At 43.9% G+C, this 20,437-nt stretch overlaps 1 protein-coding gene across 3 annotated transcripts in view; it reads right to left on the bottom strand.

The window, feature by feature from the left end:
• The window catches only part of zdhhc14 (zDHHC palmitoyltransferase 14), a 251,958-nt gene that overhangs the window by 26,387 nt on the left and 205,134 nt on the right, over positions 1 to 20,437 (bottom strand). For all 3 annotated transcript variants that reach the window (XM_085981519.1, XM_085981520.1, XM_085981521.1), the window contains 2 exons: positions 18,399 to 18,508; positions 17,188 to 17,290 (listed from right to left, as the gene is read on the bottom strand). In XM_085981519.1, coding sequence (XP_085837645.1) covers positions 17,188 to 17,290; positions 18,399 to 18,508 — 213 coding nt within the window. The remainder of the gene's footprint in view (positions 1 to 17,187; positions 17,291 to 18,398; positions 18,509 to 20,437) is intronic.

The following is a 20,437-nucleotide window of genomic DNA, read 5'->3' as shown; positions in this document are numbered from 1 at the left end:
CTGCAGATGATGTTCTAATTATGTTTATTGAAAAAAAATCAATGAACATCATGTTAATTATGAACTGCATTTTTACACAGCTGAAAGTCACTGTTCAATATTATAAAAGAGTTTAACTTTACAATAATTAGTTTTCAATTTGTAATATTTTAGCCATCTAATGCCGATAAACTAATAGAAAAATAATTGAGGCAAGGTAAACACAAATGGTATTGTATTCCACATATACATTAAAATACAATGTAAGTACTGTATCTACACTGAGGTAGTAAAACATAGTATTGGTGCAGTAAAAATGTGCAGGCACTTTTCATAAATGCTTTATCTTCATAACTTCATAAATGTCAGCATGTAAAATAGGAATTGCTAATATATCTCAATAAATTACAGCACTTAGCTATTATTGCTAGGGACTATTTTCTAACCAAGCTTTTAAGGCATAAAAACAAAAAGGTTTCTGATTCATATAGGTCTTCCATAAAATTAATTCCTCAGCCTACACATTAGTCAACTTGTGGGAAGAATACAGACAGAATTAGGACACATCACTGAACAGTAGAAAGTCTGCTTAAAATCAACTTTGATCAGATTAAATCCTGGCATAAGAGCAAGTTTGCTTCAAAGTACAAAGTCATTCCCACTCAATGCTACATAATGTTCACCTGATATAAAAACGCATTTATCACATTTTTAGACCAGGGTTAGTTCATCTCACTAGAGCTGATTTTCCGCTGCTTTGTGCCCAGGGAATACTCAGGTCTCATCGCAAAGCAGAAAAAAAGGGGTGAAGTCATGAGGCCGAATCTCCATGCTTTGTGTTGCCCTGTGATTTCCAGCGTTTCCAGTGAAGGTGGGTGAGTGTTTGTGCCAGGAGCAGCTGCATATTCAAACTGTTTTTGTGTACAAGCAGTACTTGTGCACACACTTTGGTGTACCTCAGCCATGGCTCTGCTAACCTGCTCTTGGATTTAGGTAAGTGGGGAGAGAAATTACAATCTAGATTGGGCAGGTGTAGACTTATCAGACTCTTAAATATGGAGGAAGATTTTTGGACATGTCAGACATCCTGCTGACTGATAAAAAAAAAAGCAACTAGTGTTAAATGGTGTCTATTACTGGGGACTTATACCCTTTTAATCAATTTAAAATGTGCAATTACTCCAAACAAATGTTAAAAATATTTATCTTATATTATACTGAGATGTCCCTAACACCTGGACAGACTTGCTGCAGAATCTATATTTTGATAGTTAGGCTGCCAACAGAAATTGGCTTTGAGGTGCCATAGAATTCTAGGCATCCTGCAATGGAACTGTATTTAAACCCTTTGACTATTATGCACTGTAAGTAACATTAGACACGGTTTATGCTACAAAGTAAAGAAATTAATGTCTTGCTCCTGGTATAGATGGCACATCACCTCCACCTGCAGTAAAGCTCGAAAGTAAGTGGTTTATGAGAGCCTAAAATGGTCTATATGGTCTGGGTATTTCATTCTCAGATCTTTGACTGGTATATTCACCATTGAATGGGACAATCTCTGACTGATTGTGACTAGGTTCCTCAAGTCATCCAGGAGTTTCATCCTATCATGCAGAAAGAGAGGCATATTGTAACAGTAAGAAAATTGGAGACTTTGCCAACACAACTCAGTTAGCATTATTTCAACTTTTCCATTCTGATTCTTGTTTTGACTGCATGGGGCAATGGGATTAGAGGTAATCCGATCTATTTCCTCACATTTGGTAGGAAACTCATGTACGAGATGATGATCTCCAACCTGTTTCAGGACTGTGATCTCATGTGTAATTCCAGGTACAGTATTTCTCTTACTGTACAATGAGAGAGGGGAAAAGGTCGATATTGAGGCAGGGTCATTCCAATATTCACAGCAACAATGAAAATCTAGTAATAAAATATAGGGTCTGTAGTTTTAATGGAGGGATTTCACTACTTATATAGTGGCTGGGTTAGCCCTGCCTCCATAGCTTTGAGAGAAACACGGATAAATCTCACAACCAAAGGAAAATAAACCCCTACTTAGGATCAATTTTTTGTTAGTTATATAAAATTGATCAAAAGCACTTCACTATATAACACTTATAGCGCAAAAGAATTAGCTGAACAGGTGTTAAATAAACATGCAGTTAAATTCTGACAGCAACATTATTAAAAACCCGATGGAAACAAAATCAATATACATATTTGAAGAAAGGTGATATCATTCACTGTTTAAAAACTTATTGAATAAAAATACATGTAACAGTGACATTTGGAAGCAATGTTTTAAGTTGCCCAAAGGGGAAATGTTATCCAAAAAAATTTGTATTGTATTGTTTAGGTTTTCACAAGTTTTCCCATTTCTTCCATATGTAGTTTAAATAATCTTACTAAAAAAAGGAGAGTAGCATAGCCAAACTGGTTGCCATCTTTATTTAGTAAATCCTAAAAATCATTTTGTAGAATAAAAATTTACATCAGCATACAAATTATATATTGTGTGGTACAGGGCATTGATACTCCAAGATGCTTTGGGTCAGAGAATCAGGAAGCTGGCTTGAGCCCATAATTCCCTACAAGACAAGTTCCTGACTCCACCTGTGCTACTGGACAAAGCATAAAGCACATGACAGGAGTTTCTTCATAGATGGGGTGGAAAATTGGAGGACAAATCAAGCTGGGTTATTGGGACATATTCCGAATGGTCAAATCAAAAGTGCTATTAGTAGAGATCTGAAAGCAGGCCACTCACCAGAGAATGGTGTATGTAGAAGGAGATCGAAGAGGATAAGAACCTCTGTTGTATAAGAAATTGTTGGATAGATGGGATAATTTCCTTTTGTGCAGACTTCAATTATCTTGCTATCCTAGATCCAGTATTGGAATTAGCCTCTCATATACCTTAACTTTAAAAATGTCCATATTGTTAAATTATACAATCATTCAGGGAACTCAAGGCCTTTCAGCCTGACATCCATTAATGGGAAGATGCTAGAAGGGATCGTAAGAGATACCCTTTATGATCACTGGGAAAGGGAAGGGGTCATTAGAACTTCACAACACAGCTTCTGAAAAAATAGGTTCTGCCCAACAAATTTGATAGAGTTTTTTGAGGAAGTCACTAAGGGTAGTGGATGAGGGAAATCCAGTAGACATTGTCCACCTGGAATTTCAGAAAGCCTTTGATATAGTACCTCACACTAGGTTACTTCAAAAGATCTTGTGATATCAGGATGAATTTGAAATGCTGGATTAGGAATTGGCTCCAATTTCGCAGTCAAAATGTTATAGTTAATGGATGTGGTTCAGCCTGGAGACATGATAACAGTGGTGTCCCCCAGGGATCGGTCCTGGGCCTGCTACTCTTGACAGTCTTTATTAATAATCTGGACAGTGGTGTTGGGAGCAAGGTAAGTAAGCTTGCAGATGAACCAAAATCTGTGCAAGGGTTTAGACAGTAGAGGAGTGCAATTAAATCCAAAAAGATTTAGATGTGCTAGCGAAGTGGGCCCAACACGGAATAACAACTTGTATTTATATAGCGCCTTTAATGTAGTAAAACGACCCAAGGCACGTCACAGGAGCGTTTTGAAACAAAGTTTGACACCGAGCCACATAAGGAGATATTAGGGCAGATGAAAGAGGTAGGTTTTAAGGAGCGTCTTAAGAAGGAAAGAGAGGGATTGAGGTGGGGAGGTTTAGGGAGGGAATTCCAGAGCTTAGGGTCTAGGCAGCTGAAGGCACAGCCACCAATGGTGGAGCGATTAAAATACACGTTATATGCAGGGATCAATACTGACTGAGGTTGAAGAGAATAGGGGGGCTAAATCCGGTTGATTTGCGCCTCCCGTTGGCGCCCTAAGAGGGCGCTAACAGGGCGCAAATCAACTAGCACCTGGGCGCGGTGTCGCTAACGCCTCCCGCGAAATTCAGCGGGAGGTTAGTAATCTCCAACTATTTATTTGGTAACATTATAACATTGTTGTACAAACACTGAAGGCACTCCAAACTAATTTAGGTAAACAAAACCAGACACTGAAGGTACAGAAGAAATTGATTTTAAAAACAACAATTCTTCACCCCCCTGTAACATAGTTTTACCAATGCAAGGAAACAATCGGAGGTCTTTGAAACTGGCATGTGAATGCTGTAAATGTAATTCCAGCAATGATGCACGGCACTTGGAGACCACAGCTGGAGCCAACATATATGTGGTAGAAAAATTAATTATTTAAGCTCCAAGAATGGCATAAAGATGTGATTAAGAAAGAGGTCCAAACATTTGAATTTTGAAAAATACTAGTACAAAGAGCAATCTCTTTGTGCTGTAATAATAGCTCTCAGCTAAAAATGTACAATTTTAACCCTTACAGTCTTGGTATCTCCAGGAAATTCTGTACTCCCTGAGCCAGCCAATTTGTTCGAATATAAAAGCACTTTACACCGAGGCTCAAGAATGACTTTACATTACAGCAATAATGCTATTGTGGCAGAGACCACATAGGGACAGTAACACAATTCACTATGTATAGCCAATGTTGTTATCGCTCCACGTTATGTACGGAACTTGGTTGGGTTATCGGGGCAGGGTCCCTTTAAGAGTCGTCGATTGTGTGATGACGTCATAGCCCTGCGACGAGGCCGAGTCCCTCAGTCCATGCGGAGAGTTAATAAAGCTAACACGTGTTTTTCTTTGCTGCTACGAAAGTCTCACAATCTGTTGATTTCCAGCAACTCCTAGATTGGTGACCCCGTTTCTCTTTTGGATGTTTCCAAAGACTTTATCCGAGATGGCGACGAACGCCATTTCTCTCAAATTACCGGAGTTTTGGGAACGACAGGCTGCTGCTTGGTTCGCCCAGGCCGAGGCTCAGTTTGCACTCCGGGACATCACCGCGGATGACACAAAGTATTATTACGTCGTCTCTGCTCTCGGCAGCTCCACCGCGGCCAGAGTCGTGAGCCTGCTCGAGGCCCCCCCGGAGCACACAAATTTGCGACGCTGAGAACGCACCTCCTAGAGACTTTTGGACTAACTGAACCCGAGCGCGCATGCCAGCTTCTCTCTCTACCTGGGCTTGGCGACTCCAAGCCCTCAGAACTGATGGACCACATGTTAACCCTCCTGGGCAAGCACAAGCCGTGCTTCCTCTTCAGAGAACTGTTCCTACAACAGCTGCCAGGGCAGGTATGGTCGGCTTTAGCCAACTCTCATATTAGTGATTTCCGCGACCTGACCAAGGAGGCCGACAAATTTTTCTCCGCTGGGCAACAGTACTGCGCGGCCATGCGGGGCCCTGCCCCCACCGCCACAGCCCAACGGCGGCAGCCCCCAAGCATGTGCTTCTACCACGCGCAGTTCGGCCCCAAAGCAGCTTTACCGCGTCGGGAAACGCGAAGGCCCACTCATTAGCTACCATGGCTGTTGGCCGTTCAGGTAGTCTGTTATTCATTACGGACACTGACTCTGGACGTCGTTTCCTCTGCGACACGGGTGCCCAGGTGAGCGACCTGCCCGCGTCAACCGTAGACATACAGGGGGAGAACCACGGCCCCGCCCTTAAAGCCACCAACAGCAGTTCCATCCGTACCTTTGGGAAACGGAGCGTGGCGCTGTGTTTTGGCGGGCAGCGTTTCGCTTGGGACTTTGTTACAGCAAAAGTGTCCAGCCCCCCTTCTCGGCGCTGACTTCCTCTGCGCCAATGGCCTTTTGGTGGACGTCAAGAACCGATGTCTCGTCAATGCTGAGACTTTCAGTTTGCTCCCGTGTTCGCTCAGTGGTTCCGGCACGACGAAGTTGTCCAGCGCACTCTCGGCCTCCGACGAGTTTTCCCGCCTCCTCGCCGGATTCCCGGACCTCACGAAGCCCACTTTCTCGTCCGCCGCCACCAAGCATGGGGTAGAACACCACAGCCCGATCACTGGTCCGCCTGTCTACGCCCGCGCTCGGCGCCTCGACCCGGGGAAACTCGCCATCGCTAAAGCCGAGTTCGACACGATGGAGCGCCTCGGCATCATTCGCCGGTTGAACAGTCCGTGGGCCTCGCCCCTCCACATCGCACCGAAACCAAGCGGCAGTTGGCGCCCGTGCGGCGATTACCGGCGCCTCAATGACGCTACGGCCCCTGACCGCTACCCAATTCCACACATCCAGGATTTTTCCGCCCGCCTGGCCGGGAAAGTTGTTTTCTCTAAAGTGGACCTCGTTCGGGGTTACCACCAGGTCCCCGTCCGGCCGCAGGAGGTCCCAAAAACAGCGGTGATCACCCCGTTCGGGCTGTTCGAATTCCTCTGCATGCCTTTCGGTCTCAAAAACGCCGCTGAGGCTTTTCAACGCCTAATGGACACCGTGTTACGGGACCTGCCATTCCTGTTCATCTACCTGGACGACATTCTCATCGCCAGCGCCTCCAGGACGGAGCATGTTACCCACCTCGAACGCCTCAGCCAGCAGGCCTAATCGTCAATCCGGCCAAGTGCCAGTTCGGGCTGTCCTCGATCGACTTTCTCGGGCACCGCATCACGAAGGACGGGGCTGTGCCACTGCCGTCGAAAGTGGAGGCCGTGAAGGATTTTCCGCGACCCCTCACCGTGAAGGCCCTGCAGGAGTTTTTGGGCAAGGTGAACTTTTATCATCGCTTCGTTCCCCGGGCAACCCAGCTTTTGCGGCCCCTTTACGAGGCCCTCAAAGGCAAGCCCGCCAAGCTCGCCGTCGACTGGTCCGAGGAGATGGCCAATTCTTTCACAGACACGAAAAGGGCCCTGGCTAACGCGACCACGCTGGCGCATCCATTGCCCGATGCGCCGATCGCTCTCACCATTGACGCTTCGGACTATGCTGTCGGTGCCGTCCACGAACAGTGGGTCAACGGCACCTGGCAGCCGCTCGCCTTCTTCAGCCGGCAGCTCCGCCCCAACGAGCGGAAGTACAGCACCTTCGATTGCGAGCTTCTCGGCCTCTACCTCGCCGTCCGACACTTCCGTTTCCTGCTGGAGGCCCGCCCGTTCACGGCGTTCGTGGACCACAAGCCGTTGACCTTCGCCATGGCCAAAGTTTCCGAGCCGTGGTCGGCCCGTTAGCAGCGCCAGCTTTCCTTCGTCTCCGAGTTCACGACGGACATCCAGCATGTGGCTGGGAAAGACAACCCCATTGCCGACTGTCTCTCCCGGGCCATCACCAGCGACGAACACCTCGGCATCGACTACACCCGCATGGCGGCCGACCAGACCTCCGACCCGGACGTCCAGGCCTACAGGACGGCTGTCACGGGCCTTCAGTTAGTGGACGTCGCGTTTGACGATGCCGGCACCACACTCCTGTGTGACGTCTCCGCTGGGCAGCCACGCCCCGTCGTGCCCGACAGGTGGAGACGGCAGGTTTTCGACGCCGTCCATAGCCTTTCCCACCCGGGCAGGAAGCCGTCACAGAAGCTGGTGGCAGCTAAGTTCATCAAGAAGTACGTTCGCGACTGGCCCAATACCTGCGTGGTATGCCAGCGCTCGAAAGTGCATCGCCACACTAAGGCCCCGTTGGCGCCTTTCGTGGTGCCCGAGAGGCGGTTCGACCATGTTAACGTGGACCTGGTGGGGCCCCTGCCGCCCTCCCGCGGGTTCACCCACCTCCTCACGATGGTCGACAGAACCACCCGATGGCCGGAAGCCGTCCCGCTGTCGTCAACAACGTCCGCCGATGTGGCTCGGGCGTTCATCAACACTTGGGTCGCCCGGTTCGGCGCCCCATCTGACGTCTCCTCCGACCGGGGGCCCCAGTTCACGTCGGAGCTCTGGAACGCTGTCGCCCAAGGCCTCGAGTTGAGACTCCACCGCACCTCACCCTCAAGCTAACGGGCTGTGCGAACGGTTTCATCGCTCCATGAAGGCCGCGCTCCGGGCCAGCCTCCGGGATGACAGTTGGATCGACAGACTCCCGTGGGTCATGCTGGGACTCAGGACTGCCAAGGAGGACCTCCAGTCCTTGTCCGCCGAGCTCGTCTACGGGCAGCCGCTGCGGGTTCCCGGGGATTTTGTCCCCAACGCCACGGACCCTTGGTCCGCAGCCCGTCAGCGGTCCGCCCTCCTGGACAACGCCAAGGTTTTCGCGGCGGTGCCCACGTCTCCCTCAGTCCCACGTTCCGCCCGACCTTCGTGCGGCGGAGTATGTTTTCGTCCGCCACGACGACCACAGGGGACCTCTTCACCCACCCTACGACGGACCATTCCGTGTCCTGGAAGCCGGGGACAAGGCCTTCGTGGTGGATGTCGGCGGTAAGCCGGGCTACATTTCCGTGGACCGTCTTAAGCCGGCACACCTGGATCTGGACCGACCCGTTGGGTTGGCTCAGCCCCCGCGGCGGGGCCAACCTCCAGCTTCTGCACCCTCAGCCCACTACCGAGCGCCCGGGGACCCTCCGGCGACCCCCCCGGTCCCCGCCCCGGACTTAAGGAGCCGTTTCGGCCGTGTGATCCAGGCCCCTCAATGACTGACATTGCCAGTTCTAGTGAATTCTGGGGGGACGTATGTGGCGGAGACCACATAGGGACAGTAACACAATTCACTATGTATAGCCAATATTGTTATCGCTCCACGTTATGTACGGAACTTGGTTGGGTTATCGGGGCAGGGTCACTTTAAGAGTTATCGCTTGTGTGATGATGTCATAGCCCTGCGACGAGGCCGAGTCCCTCAGTCCATGCGGAGAGTTAATAAAGTTAACACGCGTTTTTCTTTGCTGCTACGGAAGTCTCGCAACCTGTTGATTTCCAGCGACTCCTACACCATAGGGATTATAAGAATAGGCTTATTGCTGTAATATTTACACTTAAAAAACATAAATAAAATAACCGGTTATAAAACATTTATAGTTTTTTTTTGCTGAATCTGTCATCTCTTTTATTTTCCTACTTTCAATATTACCTTTCATTTTCTATCCTCTATATTCTCTATTTATTTTAATTGTTCACAAAAAAATTCTTACTTTTTTTTTAACTAAACTTACCCGTTGTCCTTAGCCTAAACTCAGCCAATTTCCATTTTGGAACCAAGGCCACCTCAATAAAAACCTGTTTTTGACTGGCTGAAAGTCTACTTTTTCAGGCAATCAAAAGGTACTTTAGCAAAGTTTAACCTGATAGTATCATTAGAGAGACAAGTCAAACTTGTTAACATAACGTTGAGCAATTCTTGGAAGCAGGAGCACAGGACAAGATAACTAATTGGCTGCCCACTTACGATGACGTGCTAAAACAAATCATTTTGTTGTTGGCTCCTGGGAGGGAAGGGGTGAGAGCTGTAGGATCTTCTTTATGATACACACTCCACCCTCATTAAAATGTGTATACCTCCTGCCCCCGCCCCACTTATTAATGTTAGTTTAAAAAAAGTCACCAGGAACAAAAAGTGAATTTCCTGCTTCATACTCATTCTGCCATGCTCGAAAACATTAATGAGTAAAGGAAAATATACCCAGTGGTCTTCAGGAGTCAAGCATTTGGGATGCTGTAATGAGATTTGCATTATTGCAAATATTTAATGACATAGCTCAAAATATATCATGTAGAAATTGGGAACAAAGGTCCAATAACCTCATCAAATGCTGTACTAAAACGGAGTGCCCCTAGATGAGTGGTACATTTTTCCATATTTTTCCCATATAAAGCTGTAAAAGATGGACTGTAATAGATTTTGTTTCTAAAAACAGCTTGTGTAGGTCATATATGAGGGTTGCTTATCTCTTTCAAAAAGGTCTAAACGACAACAAATACAGTACGTATCAAGCAAAAGGTAACAATGCACATATGTTAGGTGTTGTATGATTACATATGTCTCATTGTCAATTCAAGTACACAATGTTTTATATTGGTTGTGTTGTGTCAGAGCAAGCTGCATTAGTGATAGGAGAGTTATTATTCAGTTTTCTAGCAACTCAAATAGGTATAGCAAATGGTAAAATAAATGTCCCACACAAATAGTTAAGTTGCCTGTAAAAATGGATGTACACATTCTATACGACGTACTTGCTACTGTCAACACTGACAGTGCATCCATCCTATATAGAAGCCAGATGCAATAAGATCAAATTTTCACATCAAAGGAGAGCATGACATTTTGATTCCCTTTTGATTTATTGGGGTAACGTTTCCATGGGGGTTCCCCAAATATCCTGTAACTTTGGCTGAAACCCTGGAGAAAGTGTTACATGTTTTACCCAGTTTCCACCGATCTTACACTGAAATTACCACAAGAGATGGGGAGAACCCCAGTGGAAATTCTACCCATAATCTTCCTAGTGAAGGCTGATTTACAGCACAAGTGAATCGAGCTACAAGAAATATAAATTTAGCTGGCTGAAACCAAGGTGTTAAAGGTTAACATACCATATTAGTCTCTAAATTCAATGATCAATACTTGAAAGAATTATAATGAGAAACTATTGGTGAACGTACATAACAATTTGTTTTTAAGCTAACTGCACAACAAAATACAAATTATTATTTTTAGAACTGAATATGATTAAAACTGAAGATATTTAGCTTAAGGCTCATCAAACAAATGTTGCAAAAAGCAGATGTTCTTCATTGCAACCAACACCACTAAAACAGATTATCTGGTCATTATCACATTGCAGTTTGTGGGAGCTTCCTGTGCGCAAATTAGCTGCCGCGTCGCCTACATTACAACAGTAGTGACACTTCAAAAATACTTAGTTGACTGTAAAGTGCTTTGGAATATCCTGAGGTCATGAAAGGCACTATATAATTGCAAGTTCTTTCTTTCTTCTTACATGCTAGCATTTTACTGCACCAATAACTTCTTTATTTCACTACTTTCCTGGTATATTCAACATTTCTTCATTGCCTAAAAAAAAATCAAAAGATATATATTTTGTAAATAAATTGTTCCCTCTATCTCCATTTTCCTCTGATCTGTTCTCCTTTAGTTAGTAGGGTGGGCAGTCTGGGCTGGAGACTTCTCTGTTGCTAACATTAATGCTGCTCCATATTAGCCAAAAGGATATTCGGTTTAGAGAAAGCTTCCCTGCTGAGATTATTTTCCATCTCTGAGATTAAACACCCCCATGGTTTAAAATTTGCCTGCAGCATAAACTGAGTTCAATATCAGTCAGCTTTGAAATTGGACTCTAGGCTCTGAATATTGATTCATCTACTGAGACACCCTTAAAATGTCCAATGGCTGCCTGAACACTGAACTGGATTGAGCTTGCCTTTTAACTGAACATTGCCTACAACTTAGTCCATAGTTATAGAATTCAGCAATAGTCTTGGATCGACTGTTGTAAGACAGGGAGTCACGAAGCCAACTGAAACAAAACATAGCTGTTCTAAATAGAGCAGAAAAACCATAGTTCAGCGATCTAATTCTGCAGATACAAATGTGCAAGATCTGCTCACGTGTAGAAAAAAAGGCATTCATGGTAAACTTTAGTTTGGAAAAAAAAGCTTTGCAATCAACTTGAAAAGACTTCTTTGCCCTAAGGTATAAAGCAGGGGTGAAAAATTACATTCTAATTGGGTACACATGGTGAGAGAGTGGATCAGAGGTCTGCAATCATTCTGCTACTGTGATACGCATTAACAAAGTCCTCTAACAATCCAGCGCTCAGATTAAAAAAGGATTTATGTTTTAAGAACAATTTATGGTGCTTCCTATTGCTTGAGGTTTTGTTAAAATAAATGTGCAAATAAAAGGAAAGTGTAATATCAACCTTTAAAAATGATTGTACTGAAACCTTCTGAATTGTAAGTAGGACAGATTGGAGATCTCGCTTTATATCCAGGTCTACAATCTGTGCACCTTTGGTATATGGTGAAAGCCATTACCCAGAACAGGTATTCCAAGTTGGAATTTCTCAGGTGTTATAGCGGAAAGGATGAATTTAAACTAATAAGGGGGGAGGGATCTGGCAGCATTAACATAAGCCTGAAGATAAAATAGGAGATGAAAGTAAAGGTCAGACCAAGGTAAGGTTTAAGGGTGACATAAATGGTCAGGGAATACATATAATTATAGAACAGAAGTATAAAATGACGGTTAAAAATAAAGTGAGAGGAACGGTTAATTGCCTGTACAGCAATGTGCACAGCATCCGAAACAAAACAGGGGAACCTGAGGCAATAATTTAGAGTGAGGAGCCAGATGTAGTAGGGATTACTGAAACATGGCTATATAAAAAACAGGACTGGCAGTTAAATTTTGCAGGGTAGAACAGATTTAGATGATAGCAAAGGAAGGGAGGTGGGGTAGATGTACTAATTAGAGATAACATAGCGGTAGTAGAAAAAGGGCAGTAGAAAAAAGGGACAAAACTAACATTAAGATAGAAACAGAATCCATATGGATTGAGATAAAGGATAAGGGATCGCTCACCCTAATAGGGGTATACAGGTAGACTATCCTTTATCCGAAAACCTCGGGACCAGCTGGGTTTCGGATAAAGGAGAATTTCGGATTTCGGAAGGTGGGTCGGCGGGGGTCCGCGGGGGGTCGTGCGCACGACTTATGCTGACGCTCAGCGTAAGTCAGTCGGGGTCGGCGGGGGTCGGGGCCGGCGGGGTACGCCGGGGGGTCGGCGGTTGTTGGGGCTGGCGGGGTCGGCGGTTGTCGGGGCCGGCGGGGTCCGCGGGGGGGGTCGGCGGTTGTCGGGGCCCGCAGGGGGGTCGGCGGTTGTCGGGGCTGGCGGGGTCGGCGGTTGTCGGGGCTGGCGGTTGTCGGGGCTGGCGGTCGGCGGGGGGTCGTGCGCACGACTTACCCTTTATCCGAACTTCCGCAACCGGAACCCTCTAAAAACCGAAGGTTTTTTCGTTCAGCGTAAGTCGTACGCACGACTTACGCTGAACGAAAAAACCTTCGGTTTTTAGAGGGTTTCGGTTTTCGGAAGTCCGGATAAAGGGTAGTCTACCTGTACCACAGACCACCTAATAGTGGAAGGAAACTGCTAGATCTGGTAATGGGAAATGAACCAGAGCAAAGAGAAGCAAACATAGAGGAGCATCTGTGCGATAGCGATCACAACATAATAAGGTTTAAAATAATGATTGCAAAAGACATAAGTAAAATAAAGACCAAAGTAATAGATTGAGGGAATGACAATGGAACTAGGGTAGATAAGACTGGAAAAAAATATTGACAAACAAACAGATAGAACAGCTGTGGGAAATATTTAAAACGGTGATCAAGAGAGTACAGGAGAAATATATTTAGCTAAAAAAAAGAACAAACTAGCCAATAATGAAACACCATGGATGAATAGCGATAAGGGTAAAATTGAAACTAAAGAAAAAGACGTACACTAAGTATATAGGCAATAACAGAGAGGATGACAAAAGGGAATATGAAAAGGTTATTAAATAAGTCCAAAAAACAATTAGGAAAGCAAAGAGGAGTTACAAAATTTAATTATCAAGGAATATAAAAAGAAATAGTAAAGTATTCTACAGACACATAAATAACAAAAGGAAAATCAGGATAGGGATAGAGCCACTAAGAGATGCAGAAGATAAACACACAGATAATGACAGCGAAATGCCAGATATAATGAATAACTACTTTGCCTCAGTATTTACCAGGATGATTAACATTACGCTTGAACTGTATAAAACACTTTAGGCCGCAACTAGAATACTGCGCGCAGTTCTGGTCACCACATTACAGGAAGGATGTGATTGCACTAGAGGCGGTGCAAAGGAGATTTACGAAGAGGTTGCCTGGGCTGGGGAATTTTAGCTATGAGGAAAGATTGGATAGGCTGGGGTTGTTTTCTTTGGAACAGAGGAAGCTGAGGGGAGATTTAATTGAAGTGTATAAAAGTATGAGGGGCCGAGATAGAGTGGATAGGAAGGACCTATTTCATTTAGCAGAAGGGTCAATAACCAGGGGGCATAGGTTTAAAGTAACTGGTCGGAGGTTTAGAGGGGAGTTGAGGGGAAATGTTTTCACCCAGAGGGTGGTGGGGGTCTGGAACTCACTGCCTGAAAGGGTGGTAGAGGCAGAAACCCTCATCGCATTTAAAAAGTACTTGGATATGCACTTGAAGTGCCGTAACCTACAAGGCTACGGACCAAGTGCTGGAAAGTGGGATTAGGCTGAATAGCTCTTTGTCGGCCGGCGCGGACAAGATGGGCCGAATGGCCTCCTGCTGTGCTGTAAATTTCTATGATTAGAAGAAGAAATCAAAAAAGGTATCAAGACATTTAAGATAGAAAGGGGCTGGAGGGGGAGAGAGATAATTCATAAACTAGTTAAACTTGAGAGGATAAATCCCCCGGATGGATTACGTCTGTGCATTAGGACACGATATAGTGCCAGAGGACTGGAGGACAGCTAATGTTATTCCTATATTTAAAAAGGGAGATAGAACAATCCAGGGAACTATAGACTTATAGCTTAACATCAGTGGTAGGAAAGATAATGGAATCTTTACTCAAAGATAAACTCAAAGGCAATATAAACTAAATGATACAATTTTAAAGAGAGCGCAGGAAAAGAGAAACCTAGGGGTGTATGTACACAAATCTTTGAAGGTGGCAAGACAAGTTGATAAGGCTGTTTGGAAAAATCACACAGAATTCTGGGCTTTATAAATAGAGGCATAGAGCACAAAAGCAAGGACGTTATGGTAAACATTTATAAATGACTGGTTGGCCTCAGCTGGAGTATTGTGGGTAATTCTTGGCATGACATTTTAGGAAGAATGTCAAGGACTCAGAGAGGCTGCAGTGGAGATTTACTAGAACGTTATCAGGGAGGAGGGACTTCAGTTACATGGAGAGATTAGAAAAGCTGGTGTTGTTCTCCTTAGAACAGAGAAGGCCAAGGGGAGATTTAATAGAGGTGTTCAAAATCATGAAGGATTTTGATAGATTAAATAAGGAGAAACTGTTTCCAGTTGCAGAAGGGTCAGTAACCAGAGGACATAGATTTAAGGTAATTGCAAAAGAACCGGAGGGAAGATGAGGAAAAAAAATTATGCAGGAAGTTGTTACGATCTGGACTGCACTGCCTGAAAGCTTGGTGGAAGCAGATTCAATAGTAACTTTCAAATGGGAATTGGGTAAATACTTGAAATGGAAATATATGCAGGGCTATGGGGAAACAGCAGGGGAGTGGGACTAATTGGATAAGTCTTTCAAAGAGGCATGATGGGCCAAATGGCCTCCTTCTGTGCTGTACCATTTTATATTGATGTAATAATAGAAACTGAATATATAATAAAGAATAGTCAACACAGATTTCAAAAGGGAAGGTCATGCTTGACCAACCTTATTGATTTCTTTGTAGGTGCAATATACTTGGATTTCCAACAGGTCTTTGATAAGGTACCGCAGTATAGACTCATGATCAATGTTCCCTTTAAGCTGCGCAGCCACGCAGCGCTCCAGGGGTCCCGCGCATCCGGTGAGCCGGCTTTTAAATTGAAAAGAAGGCACATGCGTGGACTTTTGTATGGGCCGTGCAGCCCCCAAAAAATTACAGGGAGCCAGGGGACAAGTAACAGGATGGATAGCAAATTGGCTACAGGACAAAAAGCAGAGAGATGGGGTTAAAGGTAGTTACACAGACTAGCAGAAGGTGGTAAGCGGTGTTCCACAGTGTTCAATGCTGGGACCACTGCTGTTCAGCATTTACATATACGATTTGGAATCGGGAATACAATTTCAAAATTTGCGGATGGCACCAAACTGGGGGTATAGTTAATACTGCGGAAGACTGCGACAAAATACAAGACGACATTAGTAAACTTGCAGAATTGCCAAGGAAATGGCAAATTAATTTCAACATAGATAAGTGTGAGGTCTTACATTTTGGTAGGAGGAATAAGGAGGACACATAACCCTTGGAAAATAAGAGTTTAAATGGAGGGGAGGAGCAAAGGGATTCAGAGGTACACATCGACAAATCATTAAAAGTAGCAATGCAAGTTAACATGGTCATAAAAAATGCTAACAAAGCACAGGGGCTCATTTCTAGAGGAATAGAATTGAAAAGCAGGGCAGTTATGTAAAACTTCTATAGAACCTTGGTTAGACCACATTTAGAGAATGCTGTGTACAGTTCCAGTCTGCATATTACAAAAAGGATATAGAGGCACTGGAGCAGGTGCAAAAAAGATTTACAAGGATAATACCAGAACTGAGGAGGTTATAACTATCAGGAAAGACTCAACAGACTGGGCTCCTTTCTCGAGAAAAGAGAAGACTGAGGGGGTAACCTAATAGAGGTCTTTAAAATTATGATGGGGTTTGATAGGGTAGACGTAGAGAAGATGTTTCCACTCATGGAAGTGCCCAAAACGAGGGTCCATACATAAGATATTCACTAATAAATCCAATAGGGAACTCAAGAGAAACTTCTTTACCCAGAGAGTGGTTAGAATGCGGAACTTGCTACCACATGGAGTGGTTGAGGCGAATAGCAAACGTGCCTTTAAGGGGAAGCTAGATAAGTACACGAGGGGAAAAGGAATAGAAGGAGATGCCGACAGGGTTAAATGAATTAGGGTGGGAGGAGGCTCTTGTGGAGCATAAACACTGGCACAGACCAGTAGGACCAAATGGCCTGTTTCTGTGCTGTAAATTCTATGTAATTTAGAGACAAGATTTCTACAACACTGCTATACTAGAGGGGTTTGGAACACCGAATTGAGGCATTTATCTGGGTGCTAAAGTGGCCTTTAATACAAACTTATGAATCCATCTGAAATGTAGTTCTGCCACTTGTGGAAAATAAGCAAATGGCAATTCATATTCCTCTCCCTCCCACAAGGTTTAGCCACAGATTCTTCCTTCTAAATGTAAAAAAACTGTTTCATGCAGCTGAAAGCTGACCTCATACTGTACTAAACCTGAATGCTGGAAATGGTTTTATACTTTGTATGCCTGCACTGTTTGGTCACATTTCTTTATTCTCTCAAACAGAGTGACTAGAAAGGCTCCATGACATTCACACACTCTATTCTTTAGTCAAACTGCATGTGACATATTTCTGTGAAGCAATCAGGTTGTTCACGTGTTCAGGACACCTCTTTAGTCACAGTGGCTTGGTATGGCTGTTCTTACTAGACTTGGATTTTCTGGGATAGGTGAAATGTACTACTGAAACAGATGGAAGAAAGGTGATGGAAATAAACAATGACAGGGTCTCAGTGTGCAACACTATGGTATGGATCCTACCATGTTGCTCTGAGATTGTGTGGCCCCATATGTGGTGATTCCATTTGGTGGCGCAACTGACTGTAGTGTATCTGACTGGATCGTTCCTCTTCGGTCAAGTAAGCTAATAAAAAAAATATATAGTTAGTAATTGACTGCAAAAGTCTACTTATGGCTAAGATTAACAAGATTTTTGTCATGGTTATATCATAGACTTAGAAGTAATATGACTAGCCTTTTGAAACGTTAAACTATAATTCTTTGATTCTTTCTAATGTAATTTCCTTTTGTTTCCTTCAATCCCTCTGTTGCCTTTTTTAAAAACAACATTGAATGCTGATGTCATCATCAGAGTACTAACCTGGAAGTGCTATTAAACCTGACAGTTTGAGATAAATTAACACAGACAATTTAAGTTGAAGCACTCTGGTTTTAATGTTGGTTTAGCTGCCTAACATGAGACCAAGGAACTCCACCACGACACAATGCCGATAATATAACCAGCATTCATTTGAATAAAATACCCCCAAAAGTCAGCATAAGAACAAAACCTTAAAAGATATTACTAAAACTAGTAATTCTTTATAACAGTTTGATTTTTAGAAAGAAGTACACCGTTTAAGATTAAATGAAATCTTATGGGTGTCATTGAGTGATGGAATTTTTGATTCACACCTGCAATTTGCCATAATATTGAGTTCTTGATATCAGCTATGCTTCCGTGAGAATAGGGGTGGAATATCAGATAGAGGGCAGGCGATTCCCCATATGGAGTGGTGGGGAAATCAGGCATTCCTGAGCCTCTCTCTTGCACCGCCTACTAACTAGTCTTAAAGTGGCATTGACTAGGACCATGTGGAAAGACCCGTTCAGGAAAAGTAGATTGAATAACTTAAAAATACAGTGCGTTAGTTTACACACACACACAAAAGTTAATAGTCGTTATCAACAATTTGATTTCTCTTAAAAAACTAACTGTACTGTAAGTAAATGGTTATTAATAGCTGTTGTAATATTGCAAAATGTGCAAAACATGAAAAATATAATTGCACAAACAATTTTTGAATTCATTTTAGGATTATAAAAAAAAATCTTTGTATAAACTCAACTTTTATCCAAATCAAACTACAGGGTTAATAAACTAGCTATTCCTTTTGTGTAGAAAGGAAAAGAAAAAGTGGAAGGAAAATCGCTGAACCAGTGATTTATTGCCCATCACAATCATTTCCCACCTCGGTGGCAATGGCCCACACAGAGCTGCACAACAATTTGTGAAGATATTCCCATAGCTATATGGATTGTAATTGTCTTTGCTTCTTTTGTTTGACCAGGATCCTTTAATCTGCAAGAACAAAATCAAAATCAACCATAACAGTAGTTCATATAAACAAAACATTTAACTTTCAATGACAAATAGGACTTAAATCACTTCAAACATTTTAAATTTATTTTCAATGTTTAATAAACACATGAAAATGACCATTATAAATTAATCAATAAATTACAGCTATTGCTGCCTATAAAATTAGTCTGCCATATCAAAGTTAAACCAGTTCGGACAATGTCTTACAGCTCATACAGGTGAATCAGCCAGTACAGAGTATTAACATTAGTACACTGAAATCATATACAAAACTGCAGCTGTTATAGTAAACAAATGCAGAATCAACACAACTGCTAGCCTGAAAAAGCAAATTTCAAGCAGTGTGACATTCCTCTGTACTACTGGAAAACCAACTGATACTTTGACGTATTAGTTCAGATTTCTGCCGAACACCTTGTCTTATTAATTAATAGTTTTGAGAATCGAGTGTCAGCAACTGTAATACTTTATTAAGAAATATAAGATTAGCAGATTTTCTGTCCTCTACTGTATCTTATATCGATACATCAATCATAGTAAGCATGCAAGTCCTGTGTGTCCATGTTACTTACATGTAGCCACTTGCTGGATAGAACTTTGGTGTGTAAGTTCAAGCAGACCTGTCACTTTTTATACACCCTTCCATGACCTACTTTTGGTCACAGAATAGATGTAACCATAGCACCAGATCTAAAAAATTGTAGAAACGAGATTTGTCCAGATCTATACTGGACAGTAGGCCTCCTCTCTCACTCTCTTTAAGGTTGTTCGGTTTAGCACATTTCATTAGGCCATAACTGTAGCCTGTCCTCCAGGACAGCACTTCAAGTATCTGACTTTAGCCCTTTCATTATCAAAGTCTCATTTAATTATATAATTAGCTTTCTTTTATGTTAGTTCTCACAGTACTAAAATCAAATGTTATAATCTGATCTATTCTATTTTTCATTCTGATTTTAGCTTGCGTTATCTATATATATAAACGGATACTTCTTTCTGTCTGTCTGTCTATCTATCTGTCTGTCCTTCTGTCTGTCCTCGGGTGTGCGTCTGTCCGGGCTATGCGCTCGAAAGTTACAGAGCGTACCTAACGCGTGCGTTACGTCGAAAGAAAGCTCACCGTTCAAAACGATGGTAAGCGTATTTACGTTTCGGCCGGACAAAAATTGCGCCCCGCTGGTATCCGAAAAAACCTTCAACATTCCGCTCATTAGCATCTCATTATCCGCTCATTAGCGACAGAATGACCTCGAGGTCGACCAATCGTACGCCGGGGTTGCTGGCGCGTGCGGCCGGGCCCTCCTACGGTCGAGTGACGGGACGATTGACCAATCCTACGCTTTGGTGACCTGACGGTCGACCAATCGGTGCGTGTGTGGGCGGGCCTTATCGTTCTGAATCGAGGTGAGTCACCGCCATCTTGATTCCAAACTTTTCCTTTCTTCTTCCCGCTTTCTGCGTCTTTAAAAAAAAACGTTGCTTTTAAAACACATATTGTTTTTAAAAAATGTAATTACTTTCTAAATCTTTTATCTAATCTCATTAATTTTCCTACCTTTCCCCGTTTTTCCAGGTAGGCCTCGAAGCCTCGGCCTCTTCCTCCGCACCCACGCCCGAGCTAGGCACCTCCTGGCCCCAGTCAACAAGCGGCCCCCGATCGCCGCCATCTTTGTGAAGGCTGGAGGGGCGGGCCTCAGCCGAGCGCCGCTACCCTCCCGAGCCGCCATCTTAGTAAAGGCTGGTGCGGCGGTGGCGGCACAAAGCTCCGCGGAGCAGGTGCACGGCGGCGTCTAACTCGCCCCCCCCCCCCCCCCAAGTCTGTCTCTCTCTCTCTTCCCCGCGCCTCCTGAATGCGCAGGGGAAGAGGCCCGACGCACGCCGCATTCGGAGACTTCAACTCCGTGACAG

The sequence above is a fragment of the Somniosus microcephalus genome, chromosome 3, assembly GCF_052327205.1.
Source record: "Somniosus microcephalus isolate GS21.2 chromosome 3, FLI_Smic_1.0, whole genome shotgun sequence".
Taxonomy (NCBI): domain Eukaryota; kingdom Metazoa; phylum Chordata; class Chondrichthyes; order Squaliformes; family Somniosidae; genus Somniosus; species Somniosus microcephalus.
The sequence above is the reverse complement of the archived record's forward strand: the minus strand, read 5'-3'. Positions and strand labels throughout refer to the sequence as shown.